Below are 16,238 nucleotides of genomic sequence, written 5' to 3' on the forward strand. Positions count from 1 at the left end.
TAGGAAGTATCAGCGTGGCTGAAATGGGCAGTAGTGAACAGAAGCAGGAAGGTGGCTTGCTTGCCCCCTAATCTTACACTGTTTCCTTTTCCCCCTGGTGCCAAAAGATACTCCACCCAGTACTGCCTGGCTCCTGCAGCAGATAGGATGGTAGAAATACAGAGTGTGCATTCATATTTAATACAGAAGATGGATTGCTTAAATGGTAGCTAAATTAAATAATACTTGAGCATCTTCTAAGAGTAAAAGAAAAAAGCTTGCTTTTGAAGATGTTAGGTTGTTTTCAATTTCATTTAACTTTCAATCTTTTGAGGAGATCAGCTAGAAATGTGGATCACTGCAGAAGTCTGCATGTGTAATAGTTAAAATAAGCCAGCCGAACAAAAGAATGACAGAAACCCCACAGTGCGAACTAGGTTTTGTAGAACTCCTTATTTCAGATGTAGTCTCTAGCCATCACTGTCTGGGACCAGTGATGTGCCCAGTGGGGCAGCATCATCCCTGGTACGTCATTCTGCAATTACTGTGTCTGGCATCAGCCCATGCTACAGCCAGAAGAGGCAGGAGTACTTGCTGCTTCCTTCCTTCTCATATCTTGTCCTGGCACTGGGTGTTTGCCTGTCAGTGCAGTGAGCCAGTTGAGGGGAAACTGATCCTCTTAAATCTTTATATTTATTTGTTTTTATTGGATTAGCTTCCAGTCAATTGATTGCTTGCTCTGGTTCTCTGTGCAACCACGCGAGCCTGCTGCACGAGTGCCAGCATCAACTCAGGGGAGGAGGTGTCAGGATGGAGATGTGATCTTAGGCTGTCCCTCCTGGTAGGGGCTTGAACTTAATCCTCACTGGCACCTGTAGCAGTTACGTGCTTTGTCTGTGTGTCTATATACATGTGTGTGTATGCCCAGGCTTTGTATGGGCAATGTGCTCTTACTGAGGATGTGTTCAAGATGCTTGTGCTGAAGTGAGATGCAAACAGTGAAGGCAGAGCAGGCTGGAGAGAGCAGGAGAGGTATGGAGGCAAGAGTCCTGCATAGGGACACGCAGGAGGTGACACCTGGAGGAAAAGTCTTGAGAGAGCTACCTTGGAGGTGAAGTTTAAGACCTGTAGAAGTGAGGTGGTGCTGTCTCTCAGCACACCTTAGAGTCTTTCTAAAGCTTAATCCCAGTGATGACCTCATAGCAGCCTTCCAGTATCTGAAGGGGGCCTATAGGGATGCCGGGGAGGGACTCTTCATTAGGGACTGTAGGGATAGGATAAGGGGTAACGGGTTAAAACTTAAACAGGAGACGTTCAGGTTGGATATAAGGAAGAAATTCTTTACTGTAAGGGTAGTGCGGCCCTGGAATGGGTTGCCCAGGGAGACTGTGAATGCTCCATCCCTGGCGGTGTTCAAGGCCAGGTTGGATGAAGCCTTGGTTGGGATGGCTTAGTGTGAGGTGTCCCTGCCCATGGCAGGGGGTTGGAACTAGATGATCTTAAGGTCCTTTCCAACCCTAACTGTTCTATGATTCTATGACAGTTTTAACTAGCTCACATTTGGCTAAGGATTACTGCATTTAGCTGTCATCACTGGACAGATAGCTTCCAGCCCTCTGAAGGCCTTTCTCAGCACATGAAGGTCAAGAGTGAACAAGAGCAAATCACACCTGAATCTCATCTCCTAAGATCAGATAACTTCAGCGACAAAGGCATAGTGTTGTTTGGGGCTTAGTGTGTTTCTACAAGGCTGCTGACGTAGCCTACCACAGTGTCCTGGCCAAGCTGAGAAAGTAGGGGTGGAGGCTGGACAACTGGCTCGACCATCAGGGGCATGGGGTGGTGGTTAATGGCTTGAGGGCTGCTGGGTGGATGGCCGCTAGTGGCATTGCTTAGGTGTTGGTAATGGTGTAGAACTGTGTCAGCCATTCATTAACAGCCTTTGTGAGTGGGCAGAACATGTCAGCAAGTTTGTTCTTGACGCCAGACGGGGGAAGGAAGAGGAGGTTGATGTGCTGAAGGGCAGGGCTGACCAACAACCCCGAGCATAGGCTGACCAATCTTGCCTACTTCAGCAAAGGCAAGTGTGCCTCGGACACAATAATGCTGTGCAACAGGATGGGCTGGGCTAGACAGCAGCCCTGTAGAAAATACCTGGGGGTCTAGGTCCTGATGGACAAGCTAAACATGGATCAGCCAAGGGGTTTCTTGTAATTCTGTGGAATTTTATGCTGGAAGAAGATTACCATCTCTAATGTGTTGTTGGGACCTTAGGAAGGGACTAGAAAATAATGCTTGGGTTGTTCGTAATCTATGCAAACTGAATTATACATGAATGTGTGTGTACTGAGGCAGTGTGTGTGATCATGTGTACCTGCCCTGAGGAGGGTAAAGGTACGCAGTTGGATATGGAATATGCAGGCTGCATGCATTTTTCTTACAGGAACATTCAGTGAAAGTCCTGTGTTGGTGATTTCATTCAAACAAAGCCACACTGGGGAGAAACATTTGGAGCTTTTTTCTTTTTGCTTTCTGAAGTGTCCTGTAAGCAATGTGAGGGAAAGAGCAGGTGGCATCCTGTGTGTGAATGTGAAATCTTTCCTGCTAGATGAAAAGTAGAGGTTGCTGACAGGCTGAGAAGAATATGTTTCAAAGAAGGAAGGAATTGCCTTTTTCACATTACAGGAGAGTATAAATGCAACCATTGTACAGTAATGCTTTTTAGGTTACTCTGGAAATTAGGTTACTGTATTTAACACCTCCTAATACTTCTTTTAATGGAGTTCCTTGCAACCATTTTTGTCTTCCAGCTCCTTGCAAGTGTTCACTAATAGCACAGCGAGCAGAACTCTGTACGTTGATGAAAAACTACCAGCAAGCTCTTCACGACGCAGATGTCCTCTGCCGAAACAAACCCCACTGGCCTGCGGTACGGTGCCTGCATGTCATAAAAACCAAAATGAAAACTGCTTGTTCTTGAGGTTTCTGTCTGTGGTGGGGACAGTGCTGCCGAGGGTGTTTTTGGAAGAACATCATGGCATTATCAGGACTGGAAATGTCTACTGAAAGCTAAGTTCTTCATAGGACAAGTCTGTGAGGTTCTTATCCTGTCTCCAGCTGGTGGGATTTCAGTGGTGATGTGGGTTTTTTTTTCTGCTGGTGCCCATTGATCTGTTAGGGCTAGTGCTGCAGCTTGGCAGAAGAATTTGGTCTGGCAGCCCAATGTGGCCCTGCAGGTCCCTGTGGGGTCTTGTGCCCCAGGCAGTGGGTGGCTTTGACAGTAATGTGTCTTTCTGAGGAGCACTTCAGACTGTATTTCAGGATTTTTTTTTTCCCCCATTTAATATTGAGGTCATCTGTGCAACCCTGTCTGCATCGTGGTGATTCATGAAGAGGGTTGGGAAGTTTTTTCATAACAAAAGGAAGGAGCACTGGTTTGTGGGCAGTCTGGAGCAAGCATCAGAAATGATGTTATGAAAGAGAAATGTGTTATGAGAGAGAAATGGAAGAAGCACATGGTACTCATCCTAACTGCTAGTTGCCTGAGGCTAGACTGGGTGTCTGGCAGCTCACTCCACCTAAGATTACATCTCCAATCAGTCCCTCACCCATCAGTAGTAAAACTCTAGTACAGGTTTGACCAGATAAAGCCCATGGGTGCTACCTGGAGAGGGTAGCACAGGGAATTGGGGAAGGATTTTAGGCAGATTGTGGCTGCCTTGCAAAGTCTAAGGAGGGGTTGTAAGGACCCCTCAGCACAGGGGGCTGCAGCTAACTCTCTGCAGAGGGGGTAAGCAGAGAGGTGTGGGCTGAAGCATCTAATTTCTGATAAGTCAGGTACTTGTCTCTGAAGGCTTTCTGTCCAGGATCATTTCTCATCAAGTCAGGAATCCATCTTGGGTGGCATTGGCTGGTTTTCTCTGCAGAGGGAAAAGGATGAACTATGCACATTTAGATGTTTTCGTGAAGTGTCTTTTCTGTTTTTCCTCGAATCCATGGAAATGTGATGCATGTCGGTTGTAGGCGAATAGCGATTTCATTAATCACATGGCTGAAGAATGCTAATTGTAAAGGAAATTTGTCATCATGACATAACCAGCAGTGTCACAGACACATTTCACTTGCATGTGTGAGACATTCCATGTTAAGCGTGCTGATCCAGAATCCACGTTCTCCATGAATCCTGGGCATCTGCTTTGTTTTGTATCTTGCGTCACCTCATCCAGTGGCAGAGATTATTAGCTCAAACATGAGCTGTGTAGCTAAAAAAAAACCATGAAATTCGTTATGGGAGTAGCTGCTCAGACACCAGTTCCTTATCAATACTTTTTGGCTTATTAATAACTGTAATGGCTCGTTGAGATACTGGTGAAATTCTTGGGTCCACTGTAGTCACTACATCAATAGACAAGTTAGTTTATTTTCAGTTGCTATGAAAAACAGGTCCTTGGAGTCTCTGAGGCAGGGAGAAATTTTCAGGTGTACTTTATGTGGCACATAGAAATTGGACCTTACTCTCTAATCCATGTGAAAATAAGAAAGGGAAGGTGGCATCAGTATTCTCTGAAGTGTAGGGGCCTCTAGTTCCTGCCCTGAACTTCTGCTGTTGGATCTTTAGGTATTTTTAGGTATCTTTAGGTCTCTGATTCTATGATTTTGTATGTAGATAGCCCAGCTCAGTTCTCCCTTTCCTTGGATAAGGAAATTGCTCTTGTGGCCCCAGAAGATGAGGCCAAACAGCATTTGTGGCCTTCACAGTGCAGTGGAGTAATCTTGACAGGCAAGTCTGGCATGTTAGGACTTGTCTAAAAAGGTTTTACAGAGGCTTTCCAAGCATCAACATAAGAAGGTCAGGGTTGGGTCTCACAGTACCTCTCTTCTTACTGCAGTTAGGAGAAGAAAATGTATCTCACCTTGAGAGGCTGGCATGTACTGAGACTTCTTGTTCATGTTACCAAATGACATATGTTAATTAAACTGTCCTACCCAGTGCTTGTTATTTGCTTTTGGTACAAGCCTCCTTCTTCCTAACAGTAGGAAGGTAAAGATTTTAACAGACTTCATGTTGAAGGACTATATTAAAAGCTTGAGGGAGGTACCTGCTCAGAAAGGCTATGTGATACACTTCTCTATTCTTCATACTAATTCCAAAAGATCTGGTGGTATCTGCTTATCTCTTAGACTAATGAAATTGTACTTTCAGCACAGCCTAGAGATATACATGTGGATCAGAGGTGGACTTGGAGGCCACATTTCCATCTAACAAGCAAGAAGCAAATGTTTAAATGCGCACTTAAGTTTGTTTTAATTGTTAAGGAAGTAATTTTCATAGTTGCAGATTTTAACTGCAAATTGGTATCTGTGGGGATAAAGTGGGACTTGTTCCCAAGTTGGCTACCATACCTGTTGGCCATGTGCTACTCTAGGATGTGGGAGAGGTAGGATGAACTGAAAGGTTTGGGTTAAGTATTGGTAAGTTGGCCTAAATTCATAACGTTGTTGGTCTTGTCTAGCCAAATAAAATAGGTGAAAAATCATCTCTGTACTAGTGAGGAGAAGAGATAGTGTCTTGAACATAAAATCTTTTGCTCCCTCAGCTCCCACCTCCAGCCTGCCTCATGCCACTTCCTTTCCCATGCAGCTTCACTACTCAAGTTTGCCCTGGTATATGAAACTGTTCCCTGGGGTATCAAGCCTGCTGGAATGCATAGTAATCTCCCTGGGGAGACAAATAACCCTCTTCATTCTGCATCAGGTCCCCCCTAAGGAGAAGGTGTCTAAGGAGTGGTGTCTTTGGCAGGGTGTGATGCAGCAGTGGGTTCCTGGGGGATCGTCTTTCAGCAAAAGGGACTGACTCTCCTTCAGACACACGCGTCAAAGAGGTTGTTACCCAAAAAGTGTCTTATTCTTCAGGTGCAGAATAGCTGAACTTCCAAGTTTGTGTGCTGGTGTCTTGCTGCCACTTCAGAAGCACTCTCTCGATCTGTGTTTCCTTTGTGTGAACAGGGTCATTATGTGAAAGCAAAAGCTCTTTCTGGATTGGAAAGGACTGAGGAAGCATTGAAGGAGTTTCTCTATTGTGTTGCCTTAAATCCTGAATGGAGCTCAATGAAGAAAGAAGCCCAGAAGGTAAAAAATATATTTACTGGCCACTTCTTGGCCATGGTGCTGCTCTTACTCCTGCAGCCAAGTAGAATTCATGTTATTTTAAGTGACAGTAAACAGCCAAAGGATAATTTGATTTGGTAGGTTCTCCCGTAAACCTTATTAACACTGTGCTGTGCAAGGTGCCTCTTGGGTTTGGTTGATGCCTCAACCGGGGGGAATGTATATTTGTGAATTCCACTACAAATATGTAGGTTTGGCCACTGCCATTTGTAGATTACACTTGCAGTATGTCAGCCAGATTTGAGTACATCTGGATTTCATAGGCTTGAGGCTGCTGATTTTAGTGCCCATCAGAAAACCACCTTTTAGTGTGAAGTGGTAGAGGATTGAGAAGGAGGAACTGTGCTGCTCTGTCCTGGAAAAATCCTGCAGTCTCTGTAGCAGTTTGTCCCTTATGGGAAGTTAAACACACTTGGATGTTAATCAGCGATCTTCTGGTTCTCTGTGAGCATCCATACAGGCAACCTTTTATTAAAAGAAATGGGGATTTGGCAAGACACTTGGTGGGGACTGGTAAGAGAGGAAACAGGCTCTACACAGCTTTTAGCTAGGGGAGGAATCTGCTTGAGGATAGAGGAGATAGACTCAGGGCATCAGGAGAGCTTAAACACATCTCAACTGGTTTTGGTAGGAGAGGATGGTCTGAAGACTTGTGGAGACAGGGATCTGAGGGTCAAGGTGGAAACTCACTGAGGCAGGAGAAGGATGCAACAGTGTGCTTCCCTAGGTGCTCCTGGGGCAGAAGTCTTTGGGAAGGGAGGTGGGCACCAGAAGAGCACCTTGGGATGTGTCTGTGGTTGTAGTAGGGACAGCCATTCAGGGTTCCTGTGGGCATTGGGGAATGCGAGATGTTCTGGTTGTTTCAAGCTTCCAGAAGCTGTGAAGTTTGTGTATCTGTGTTCATGCAAGCATAAATATCTATGTCATAATTTGTTACTCTTTTTTCTTTTTCCTCCCTCTAACTGACTAGATAATGTGTGAGATGTTTTTCCCAGCCTTTGAAAATGTGCATGATAGTCTAACAGCACCTTTCTCTAGTCGAACATCTTATACAAGATTGAAACCTGCATTTCTGAGTAGCATTAACACACAGTCAGCTGTGGAAGATAGCTCTGTTGCTGGGTCCTCAAAGGTAAAGTAAGAAGTGTTCATCACAAAAATACCAGTAGTAACACAAGGTTCTGTCTGATCTGTGTGACATTGTCTTTGCCTGCACTCACATAGGCATGTACTTTCATGGTCAGCCTGTTTTCTCCATTGCTGTTGGATCTCTTGTTGGGATGTACTTCCTCAGAAGAATAAGAGAATTAAACTCTTGCTTCAGAAAACATGTGATGCCTTCATGTGAGGGTCAATTATACTTGTGGGCGTTTCTTTTCCACTTGGGATTTTAGTATGACACGAGCATAATTTCCAGAGGCAGGAGCTGTAGGGAGAAAAGTGGCCCTGTTTTATGCAAATGTAGATTGGCTGACTTTGATATGGACCTTTCTCCCTTGCTCACTGTAGGGCCATTGACCTATTGGTGATGTATACAGCTAAAAAAGAACCGAACAGAAAAAAAAAAAAAACAAAGCAAAATTGTGTAATGCTGTATATAACTGTTCTTAATTTTTTTTAGGATACTGTGTTCAGGCTAACAAAAACCCCGTCCCAAGAATCTGATGTATTTAGAAGCACTGATTCTCCTGTTTCCCATCATGTTCTGGATCTCTATTTTGAAGACAACAAGAAGTCATTGGGAGCTATTCTCTCCAGTTTACCTGGGGTTGGCTTAAAAAGAAAGCTGTCCAGTGATATGAGGGACTTACAAAGCTTGGATGTCCCCAATAAGATTCCTAAAAAAGGTTTGTGTTGTGGCTTAGAAAAGGGATTTCTCTTGCACATACTGAAAAATGGTAAACTTTTCCTGCTCCCTTTTTGTTGGTGAAACATTCTCTACAGGGATTGGAAAAATATTTTGTTGTCTAGTGTGTCTGTTTCTGCCGTAACAGCCTATTTACCTTATTCCAGAGCAGTTTTAATTCATTAAATGAGCACTGTATTTTATTTTCCCACATGGTCCCTTTCCCGTGTGTAATCCACTAACAGTTTAGTCTTTGTGTTGCTGGTGCCATTTCCATTTTCTGGGTCTCAGAGGTATAGCTGAACTTCATTGTCTTTCTATATGAAGGAAAGATGCAGTAAGCCTGGAAACTAATCTTTAGCTGGCATCAGAAACAGTCACATGCAACTTTACATGAAATTTTTCAAGCAAACAAAGGAGCCTTTTAAAGGGTAAAAGCCCCCTGGTTTTCTGTCACTTGATAGCTGTGCTTACATTTGGTATGCTGCTCAAGCTTCTAACAAAGACCTCCAGAGTGGTTTTAGTACTCAGGATAAAAATGCTGAGGGCAATACATTGCAGTGAGCAGCGAAGTAATTGGTTAAAAGGGAGTTTGAAAATGCTGCTAATTGAAATAGTTTGAAAATGCTGGGTTTTTTTCTGCTTAAAGGAAAAAGTAAAACCAACCCACACCTTGATAGAACTGATTTCTGCCTGGCAATATGAAAACTCTTCAAGTGCTTCTGTCTGTCTGCCACTTCTGCAAATGATCAGTGTGTGGCCAGTGTTTGATTATGTAGCTGTGTCCTGGGTTCAGCAGTAGCAGTCATTTTTCTCCTTCGTGGTAGCTGGTGCAGTGTTGTGTTTTGAAGGAAAAAACCCTGTCTGTGAACTGCAGACTCAGTAAATAGATTGTGAAATCTGACCTGCTTGTATCTTCACAGCAAAGGCCAGAGATCGTGTTTTACCCATAACCATTAATTTCTGGTCTGTGCTAGATCCTAATGCCATGTTACTATTTGCAGAATTAACACAGTTAGGTTCTTGCTATTACTAAATGCTAACATGTGAGATGTAGGTTAAAGATAATGCTGTTTTTTCTTTGTAGGCCACACACCACCAGTACCCTCTCCTCTGTCCCATCTGTGCTTGAGATAAACCAGATGCTGAGCATAAGTTATACTTTAACAAAACATCCTAGTGTTCTATCTTAACATGAAAAGCTGAGCTTTTTTTAACAGTGAATAATATGTTTAATAAAAAGGACATGGAGGCAGCATTCATATCTCTGTTGCAACTCATCTCTGAGCAACAAAGATGTGGATTTTAAAAGAAGTTGCAAAGTCTGCTTGTATAAATGCCAACAGAAGCTCAAGCTGATAGCTCTCGAGCTTAAATGCTGCTGCTGCTGCGAAGTTTGAAGCCCATACGCTTAAAGCATGTTAACTACAGGGATATATATATACATCCCAAAAAACGGGGTCGGCAGAATTTTGAGTGATGTATTTTGCCTCCAGGTTTGCAGAGTACTGAGCTAGTGAAATCAGTATCAGCTAATGCAGCTCAGTAGTCCTTAAACTTTAAGCTGTCTGAAACCTGGGATTTGCACAGCAGCCTGGTCTAGAAGAATTTAAGCCTTTTTTTTTATACTTGTAAGAAAAATTACCCATGCTGAGAAATCTATAATAAACACTGATGAAATGGTTTGACTGTGTGTAAACAAATTAAATTCTGGACTTAATGTACTTTAAAACATCTGGCCTGGCTGATGTGGGAGTGGTGATGGTGGTGGGAAAGCAATAGCAGAGTGTTTTAAAAAATAGACTTTAAAAAAAGCACCAACAAAAAAACTTTGGAGAAGCAAATCATGAGTATTCAGCCTAAAGTGCTTTCTCTGGCTATAAACATCATTCTCTGCTCTCCAGAAGATTTCCTGCCAGAAACTCTAAAACTTGGATGGAAAATATGTTTGTTTTGAACAGAACTTTGAAAAAGAAAAGAGAGAAATTGGGTTCTTCATGGAAAACCAACTTAAACAACTTTGGAGAAGGCTGAGGTTCTGAATGACTTCTTTGCCTTGGTCTTCACTGGCAAAGGCTCTGACCACACCACCCAAGTCTTGGAAGGCAGATGCAGGGACTGTGAGAATGAAGACCTTGCGCCCACTGTAGGAGAGGAACTGGTTTGAGACCATCTTAAAAATCTGAACATGCACAAGTCCATGGGTCCTGATGAGATCCATCCGCGGGTCCTGAAGGAGCTGGTGAATGAAGTTGCAAAGCCTCTGGCCATCATATTTGAGAAATCATGGCAGTCAGGTGAAGTTCCCGATTACTGGAAAAAGGGAAATATAACCCCCATTTTCAAGAAGGGGAAAATGGATGACCCAGGGAATTACAGACCAGTCAGTCTCACCTCTGTGCCTGGCAAAATCTTGGAGCAGATTCTCCTGGAAGGCATGCTAAGGCACATGAAAATCAACAAGGTGCTTGGTGACAGCCAGCATGGCTTCACTAAGGGGAAATCCTGCCTGACCAATTTGGTGGCCTTCTATGATGGGGCTACAGAACTGATGGACAGGGGTAGAGCAGTTGATGTCATCTGCCTGGACTTGTGCAAAGCGTTCGACACTGTCCCACACGACATCCTTGTCTCTAAATTGGAGAGACATCAATTTGATGGATGGACCACTCGGTGGATAAAGAACTGGCTGGATGGCTGCACACAAAGAGTTGTGGTCAATGGCTCAATGTCCGGCTGGAGACCAGTAATGAGTGGCGTCCCTCAGGGACCAGTCTTGTTTAACATCTTCGTCGCTGACATGGACAGTGGGATTGAGTGCGCCCTCAGCAAGTTTGCCGATGACACCAAGCTGTGTGGTTCGGTTGATACCCTGGAGGGAAGGAATGCCATCCAGAGGGACCTCGACACGCTTGTGAGGTGGGCTGATGCCAACCTCATGAAGTTTAACCATGCCAAGTGCAAGGTCCTACACCTGGGTCAGAGCAATCCCAGGCACAGCTACAGGTTGGGCAGAGATTCAGAGCAGCCCTGCAGAGAAGGACTTGGGGGTGTTGGTTGATGAGAAAATGAACATGAGCCGGCTTCAGTGTGCGCTTGCAGCCCAGAAAGCCAACCGTATCCTGGGCTGCATCAAAAGGAGCGTGACCAGCAGGTCAAAGGAGGTGATCCTGCCCCTCTACTCTGCTCTTGTGAGACCTCACTTGGAGTACTGTGTGCAGTTCTGGTGTCCTCAACATAAAAAGGACATGGAACTGTTGGAACAAGTCCAGAGGAGGCCATGAGGATGATCAGGGGACTGGAGCACCTCCCGTATGAAGACAGGCTGAGGAAGTTGGGGTTGTTCAGCCTGGAGAAGAGAAGGCTGCGTGGAGACCTCATAGCAGCCTTCCAGTATCTGAAGGGGGCCTATAAGGGATGCTGGAGAGGGACTCTTCATTAGAGACTGTAGTGACAGGACAAGGGGTAACGGGTTAAAACTTAAACAGGGGAAGTTTAGGTTGGATATAAGGAGGAAATTCTTCCCTGTTAGGGTGGTGAAGCACTGGAATAGGTTGCCCAGGGAGGTTGTGAATGCTCCATCCCTGGCAGTGTTCAAGGCCAGGTTGGACGAGGCCTTGGGTGATATGATTTAGCGTAAGGTGTCCCTGCCCATGGCAGGGGGGTTGGAACTAGATGATCTTAAGGTCCTTTCCAACCCTAACTGTTCTGTGATTCTATGAAACAGCATCTGAATTTGCAGTAATACTCATTGACTCTGATTGTCTTCTTTACTTAAGATGCAGATGTTTTACCTGAAAACACCACCATCACTTCAAATGAAGTACCAACAACTCTGGTGGATGCATCGGACTTTGAGTGTTCCCTCTGCATGAGGTAAGCCTTTGTAGCTTCTGAAAATGGTTTTCATGGTGTCAGAAGGAAACTGGCCAGAGAATGTCTAAATCATTACTCTGTTCCTTTTTGCTGAACCTTTCATCTGGTGAGTCTTTACACTGTGGTTTTGTCCATTGTTTGCCACTTTTAAAAATGAAAACTGTTTTTATATCCTTAGATACAACTCACCTGTGCAATGTACAAAAGCAGGAATGTAAGAGATGGCTAAGTCTAGTCACTCCTTTCTAGTTTGGGAATCTGCATTGTCTGTGTGCGCAGCTTAGCTTTTCTGTTCCGTGTTTTCATGTTCAGGTTGTTCTATGAACCTGTTACCACTCCTTGTGGACACACCTTTTGCCTCAAATGCCTTGAGCGTTGCCTTGACCATAATCCACATTGCCCACTCTGCAAAGAAAAGCTGTCAGAAGTAAGTATGTCCTTGCCCCAATTAACAAGGAATTCACAATGCTGTGTTCTTCTTCAAGCATTTATAGGGGGATTTTGTGTGCTCTACGTGCGAGCTGCTTCAAAATAAGTGTGTCCAGCAGGTGGAGGGAGGTGATTCTCCCACTCTGCTCTGGTGAGACTCCACCTGGAGTACTGCGTTCAGCTCTGGGGTCTGCAGCACAGGAAAGACATGGACCTGTTGGCGCAGGTCCAGTGGAGGGACATGAAAATTATCAGAGAGCTGGTGCACCTCTCTCCTATAGGGACAGGTTGAGAGAGTTTGTGGTTTTCAGCCTGGAGAAGAGAAAGCTTTAGGAAGACCTTATTGCAGCCTTTCAATACTTAAAGGGGCATAATAAGAAAGATGGGACAGACTTTTTACCAGAGCCTGTTGTGATAGCACGCAGGGTAATGGGTTTAAAATAAACAAAGGTAAATTTGGATGCAAGGAAGAAACTTTTTACAATCAGGGTGATTAAACACTGGAACAGGTTGCCCGAAGAGGTTGGACGGGGCTTTGACCAACCTGATCTAGTTGAAGATGCTTCTGCTTATTGCAGGGGGTGTTGGACTAGATGACCCTTAAAGGTCCCTTCCAAACTGAACTATTCTGTATTTCTGTGAAACCAGAACAACACAATAGTATCACAGCATAAAGCTGTGCACAGATCTTACTTGCTTCAGAATTTTTTTCGCCATTCCTTGGAAGACAAGTGAGGTTTACTGGTGCTTAAAAGAAGAGAGACTTCCAGTATCGCACCGGTCTTACGCCTGGGAGTCCCAGCTGTAGCCTTGTTCATACCACATTTCCAGTTTGTATCTACCTGGGGTGAGCAAGGAATGCTTACTCCTTGGTTAGCACTTCTGTTCCAGCAGGAATAAGGTGTCTTGTACTTGGAGTACTTCTTAACAGTAACCTGGCAGTTCTAGGTGAAAAGAACATATAGATCTTCTGCAAAGATGAGGAGGGCCTGTCTTATGTTGCTGTTAGTACAGCTTCTGCCAGAAAAAAGGGCACGGGGTTATAGTCAGATGGGCACTGGAGTGCAGTCACGATGAAACTTCGAGTGAAGTTTATCCTGAAGTGGAAGGCTTCAAAGGAGGAGGAATCAGTACAATCCTTACTAACGAGCTGTTTCCCCTTAGGAAGGGGGTGGGTTGGGAGGAAGAGATGTTACCTGTCGTCTTATCAGACTTAAGAGTTGATTATTCTTTGCAGTTTCTGGCAAGCCGAACTTACAAGAAGACCATCCTTACAGAAGAGCTGATCGTCCGTTACTTGCCAGAGGAATTATCTGAAAGGAAGAAAGTTTATGAGGAAGAAATGAAGGAATTGTCAAAGTAGGTGCTCTTTTTCATCCTGACAGCTGTTAGAAAATTTGTTTCTGAATCTAAATTACTGCTTCATTTGCTTATGAAAATGCACAGAATGAATGAATTTGTAAATGAACCTGCCAGATGTTTAGTATTTTCAACATGTTTGTTGCAGATAAACTTGCAACAATATGCTTGAATAGTAGAGAGGCACAACAGTATTCTTAAAATATAATTGCTTTTTCCTCTGAAACAGGATAAACACACAGTTATAATGAGGATTTTCTGGGGGTAGAATTCAAATTATAAATGGGCTGTACCTCAGGTCAGGAGAAGTTCAAGGATCCAGATTTGTCAGTGATTTGTGACTACTACACTACAACTCAACTAGAAACAAAAAACATACAAGTAAGCTTGAAAAAAATTAACTGGATTAGTGGGCTTCTTCAAAATTAAAGGGCTTTAACTGAGCTTGGGAATTCCCTACCATCTTGTTTTGAGCATGGCGAGTTCTTAGGTACTGCATTACTGCAAAAGGTTATCACCAAAATGTTGCCTTGTGTATTTAAGCTGGATGTAGTGGTATGTACATATTTGAGAAATCGTCTATAGTTTCCTGATTTTTCCTATATGAAAGTAGATTAGAGGGATTGTTTCCTTAATACATTAAACAGACAAGAGTCCTGAAATATGTTTGTCTTGTAAAAAAGACAAACCTTGACCAGATACACGTTTCTGAGGGATGAATCTAAGGAAACCACTGGAATCTCTGTTACATTAAGGGTTTATGCTGAATAGGGCAGTACCCAGAAAATAGCTGAACTTTTTTTTTCTTTTTAACAATTACCTTACAGTTTGAATAAAGATGTTCCCATCTTCGTGTGTACCATGGCCTTCCCTACCATCCCTTGCCCACTCCATGTCTTTGAACCTCGTTACCGGCTAATGATAAGAAGATGCATGGAAACTGGTACCAAGCAATTTGGCATGTGCTTAGCTGATGAATTAAAAGGGTAAGAAGATGAGCAGAGGACATCTTATTGTTGAAGAGGCTGTTGTGATGCTCATGGAGTACTACAGCACAGTATACTTGTCTCCCCAAACCACTATGGTTCCTTTCAGTCCTAATGCTAAGCTTGCTGGCTTTTTAGTTCTGTATCTTAAACATTCCTTTTGACACAGATGTATTTTTTTATTGCTCCTCTGTTGGATAGCAAGAGCACAACTCATCCTGCTACTAAAGACTCCAAAAATAGCACTTAATTGTCTGTGTGGTTGGAAAGCTTTTTATCTTGTTTATTCTAGTGAAAGCTGACTGTCTGGATAAAGTTGCTTCTCTGTCTACTCAGTTTTAAAAAACAAAAATAATATATATATATATATAAAAAAAGAAAAGGAAAACAAACAAACAAAACCAAAAGAAGACACCCCCCCCCAAAAAAAAAAACCACAACAAACCACAAAACCAAACAAGCAAACACAAAAGCCCCAACCAGCCAAACCTGCCATAGCTTTTCTGAATGAGACAAAGTATAACCTTGGCTGAGAAGTCTGTTTTGCTGCTGAATGTTGAATTTTGATGTTTGTCTTTACTGCTGTGTTGCAATGTCTAAGCAGTGACTGGATTACACTGTCTTTCTATATGATCTTACCTTTAATTAATTTTTGTCAATTCTGACACTGACGTGTTTCTAACTCCCCATGCAGAGACTAACTAGATGTCCATTAAAGGTCCCTTCCAACCTAGACTGTTCTGCGATTCTGTGAAAGCCCTCAGGTTTTTAAGTCCCAGAATCATAGGATCAGAATGATCCTATGATTGGTTTGGGTTGATCCTAGATGATTGGTTGATCCTAGAATGGTTTGGGTTGGAAGGTTTTTTTGGGTCAAGGGGATAAGGAGATGCTCATGGGGAAAAAAAGAGGTGGTCTTAAGAGAGATGCAGTAGGTAGTTGCTGACGTCAGAAGATATGTTGGCATGGTGCAGACTGTAGAATGGATGACGAGCATGGGAATTTTTAAGAACATGTTAGGCATCCTCAGAAGCTGCATTTTTGTGGTTTATCATCAGTGGAGCTGAGAGAAGGGCAGTCATAATGGGGATTGACCGGTGGCAGTAAGAACAGGAGGTGCTACAGCTTTCAGTCAGCTCTGGCTGTGCTTCATGCCAGTTGGTGTGCTGTCAGTGCTGCACTCAGTGGAGTTCAGGTTCCATCCAGCAGTGATGCTCCATAGTCCCTTCCAGGACTGTTACCAGTTTTCTGGAAGCAATTGATTGTAAGAGTATGACCCTAGGACATCAGAAATGACTCCCGTCGCATCTGTGAAAGCCTGTGAAAGAGCCAGACTTCCTTAGAGTCAGGTCCAAAACAGAGGGCCATGGGGTTACAATACCAAAACACCACAAGAATTTGGTTTATTAGATAGTGTCATAAAGGGTACTTTAAAATGCAGCCACTGCAGTTAGGTTTTTATATTTTGTCTGGTTTGAGTTACCAAAATAATTAAACTTTTTAAGCATGGTAACTTAAGTCAAACACTGAAGCACAGGAAGCCTTCATCTGGAGACACCTGGCAGGCGGCTGTAGTTTCTTACACAAGTAAAGAT

General features: G+C 43.5%; 1 protein-coding gene across 2 annotated transcripts in view; it reads left to right on the forward strand.

The window, feature by feature from the left end:
* LONRF2 (LON peptidase N-terminal domain and ring finger 2) overlaps positions 1–16,238 on the forward strand; it is a 37,414-nt gene that overhangs the window by 13,124 nt on the left and 8,052 nt on the right. For both annotated transcript variants that reach the window (XR_009744454.1, XM_061459667.1), the window contains exons 2-9: positions 2,790–2,908; positions 5,986–6,108; positions 7,118–7,279; positions 7,769–7,994; positions 11,773–11,869; positions 12,182–12,296; positions 13,536–13,657; positions 14,485–14,643. Coding sequence is in view for 1 of the 2 variants with exons in the window: in XM_061459667.1 (XP_061315651.1) it covers positions 2,790–2,908; positions 5,986–6,108; positions 7,118–7,279; positions 7,769–7,994; positions 11,773–11,869; positions 12,182–12,296; positions 13,536–13,657; positions 14,485–14,643 (1,123 nt within the window). In the remaining variant the exon portion in view is untranslated. The remainder of the gene's footprint in view (positions 1–2,789; positions 2,909–5,985; positions 6,109–7,117; positions 7,280–7,768; positions 7,995–11,772; positions 11,870–12,181; positions 12,297–13,535; positions 13,658–14,484; positions 14,644–16,238) is intronic.

The sequence above is a fragment of the Pezoporus flaviventris genome, unplaced genomic scaffold (genome assembly GCF_033815535.1).
Source record: "Pezoporus flaviventris isolate CSIRO_AGI_PZ_B2104156 unplaced genomic scaffold, CSIRO_AGI_Pfla_v1 ptg000030l, whole genome shotgun sequence".
In the NCBI taxonomy this organism is placed as follows: Eukaryota; Metazoa; Chordata; class Aves; order Psittaciformes; family Psittacidae; genus Pezoporus; species Pezoporus flaviventris.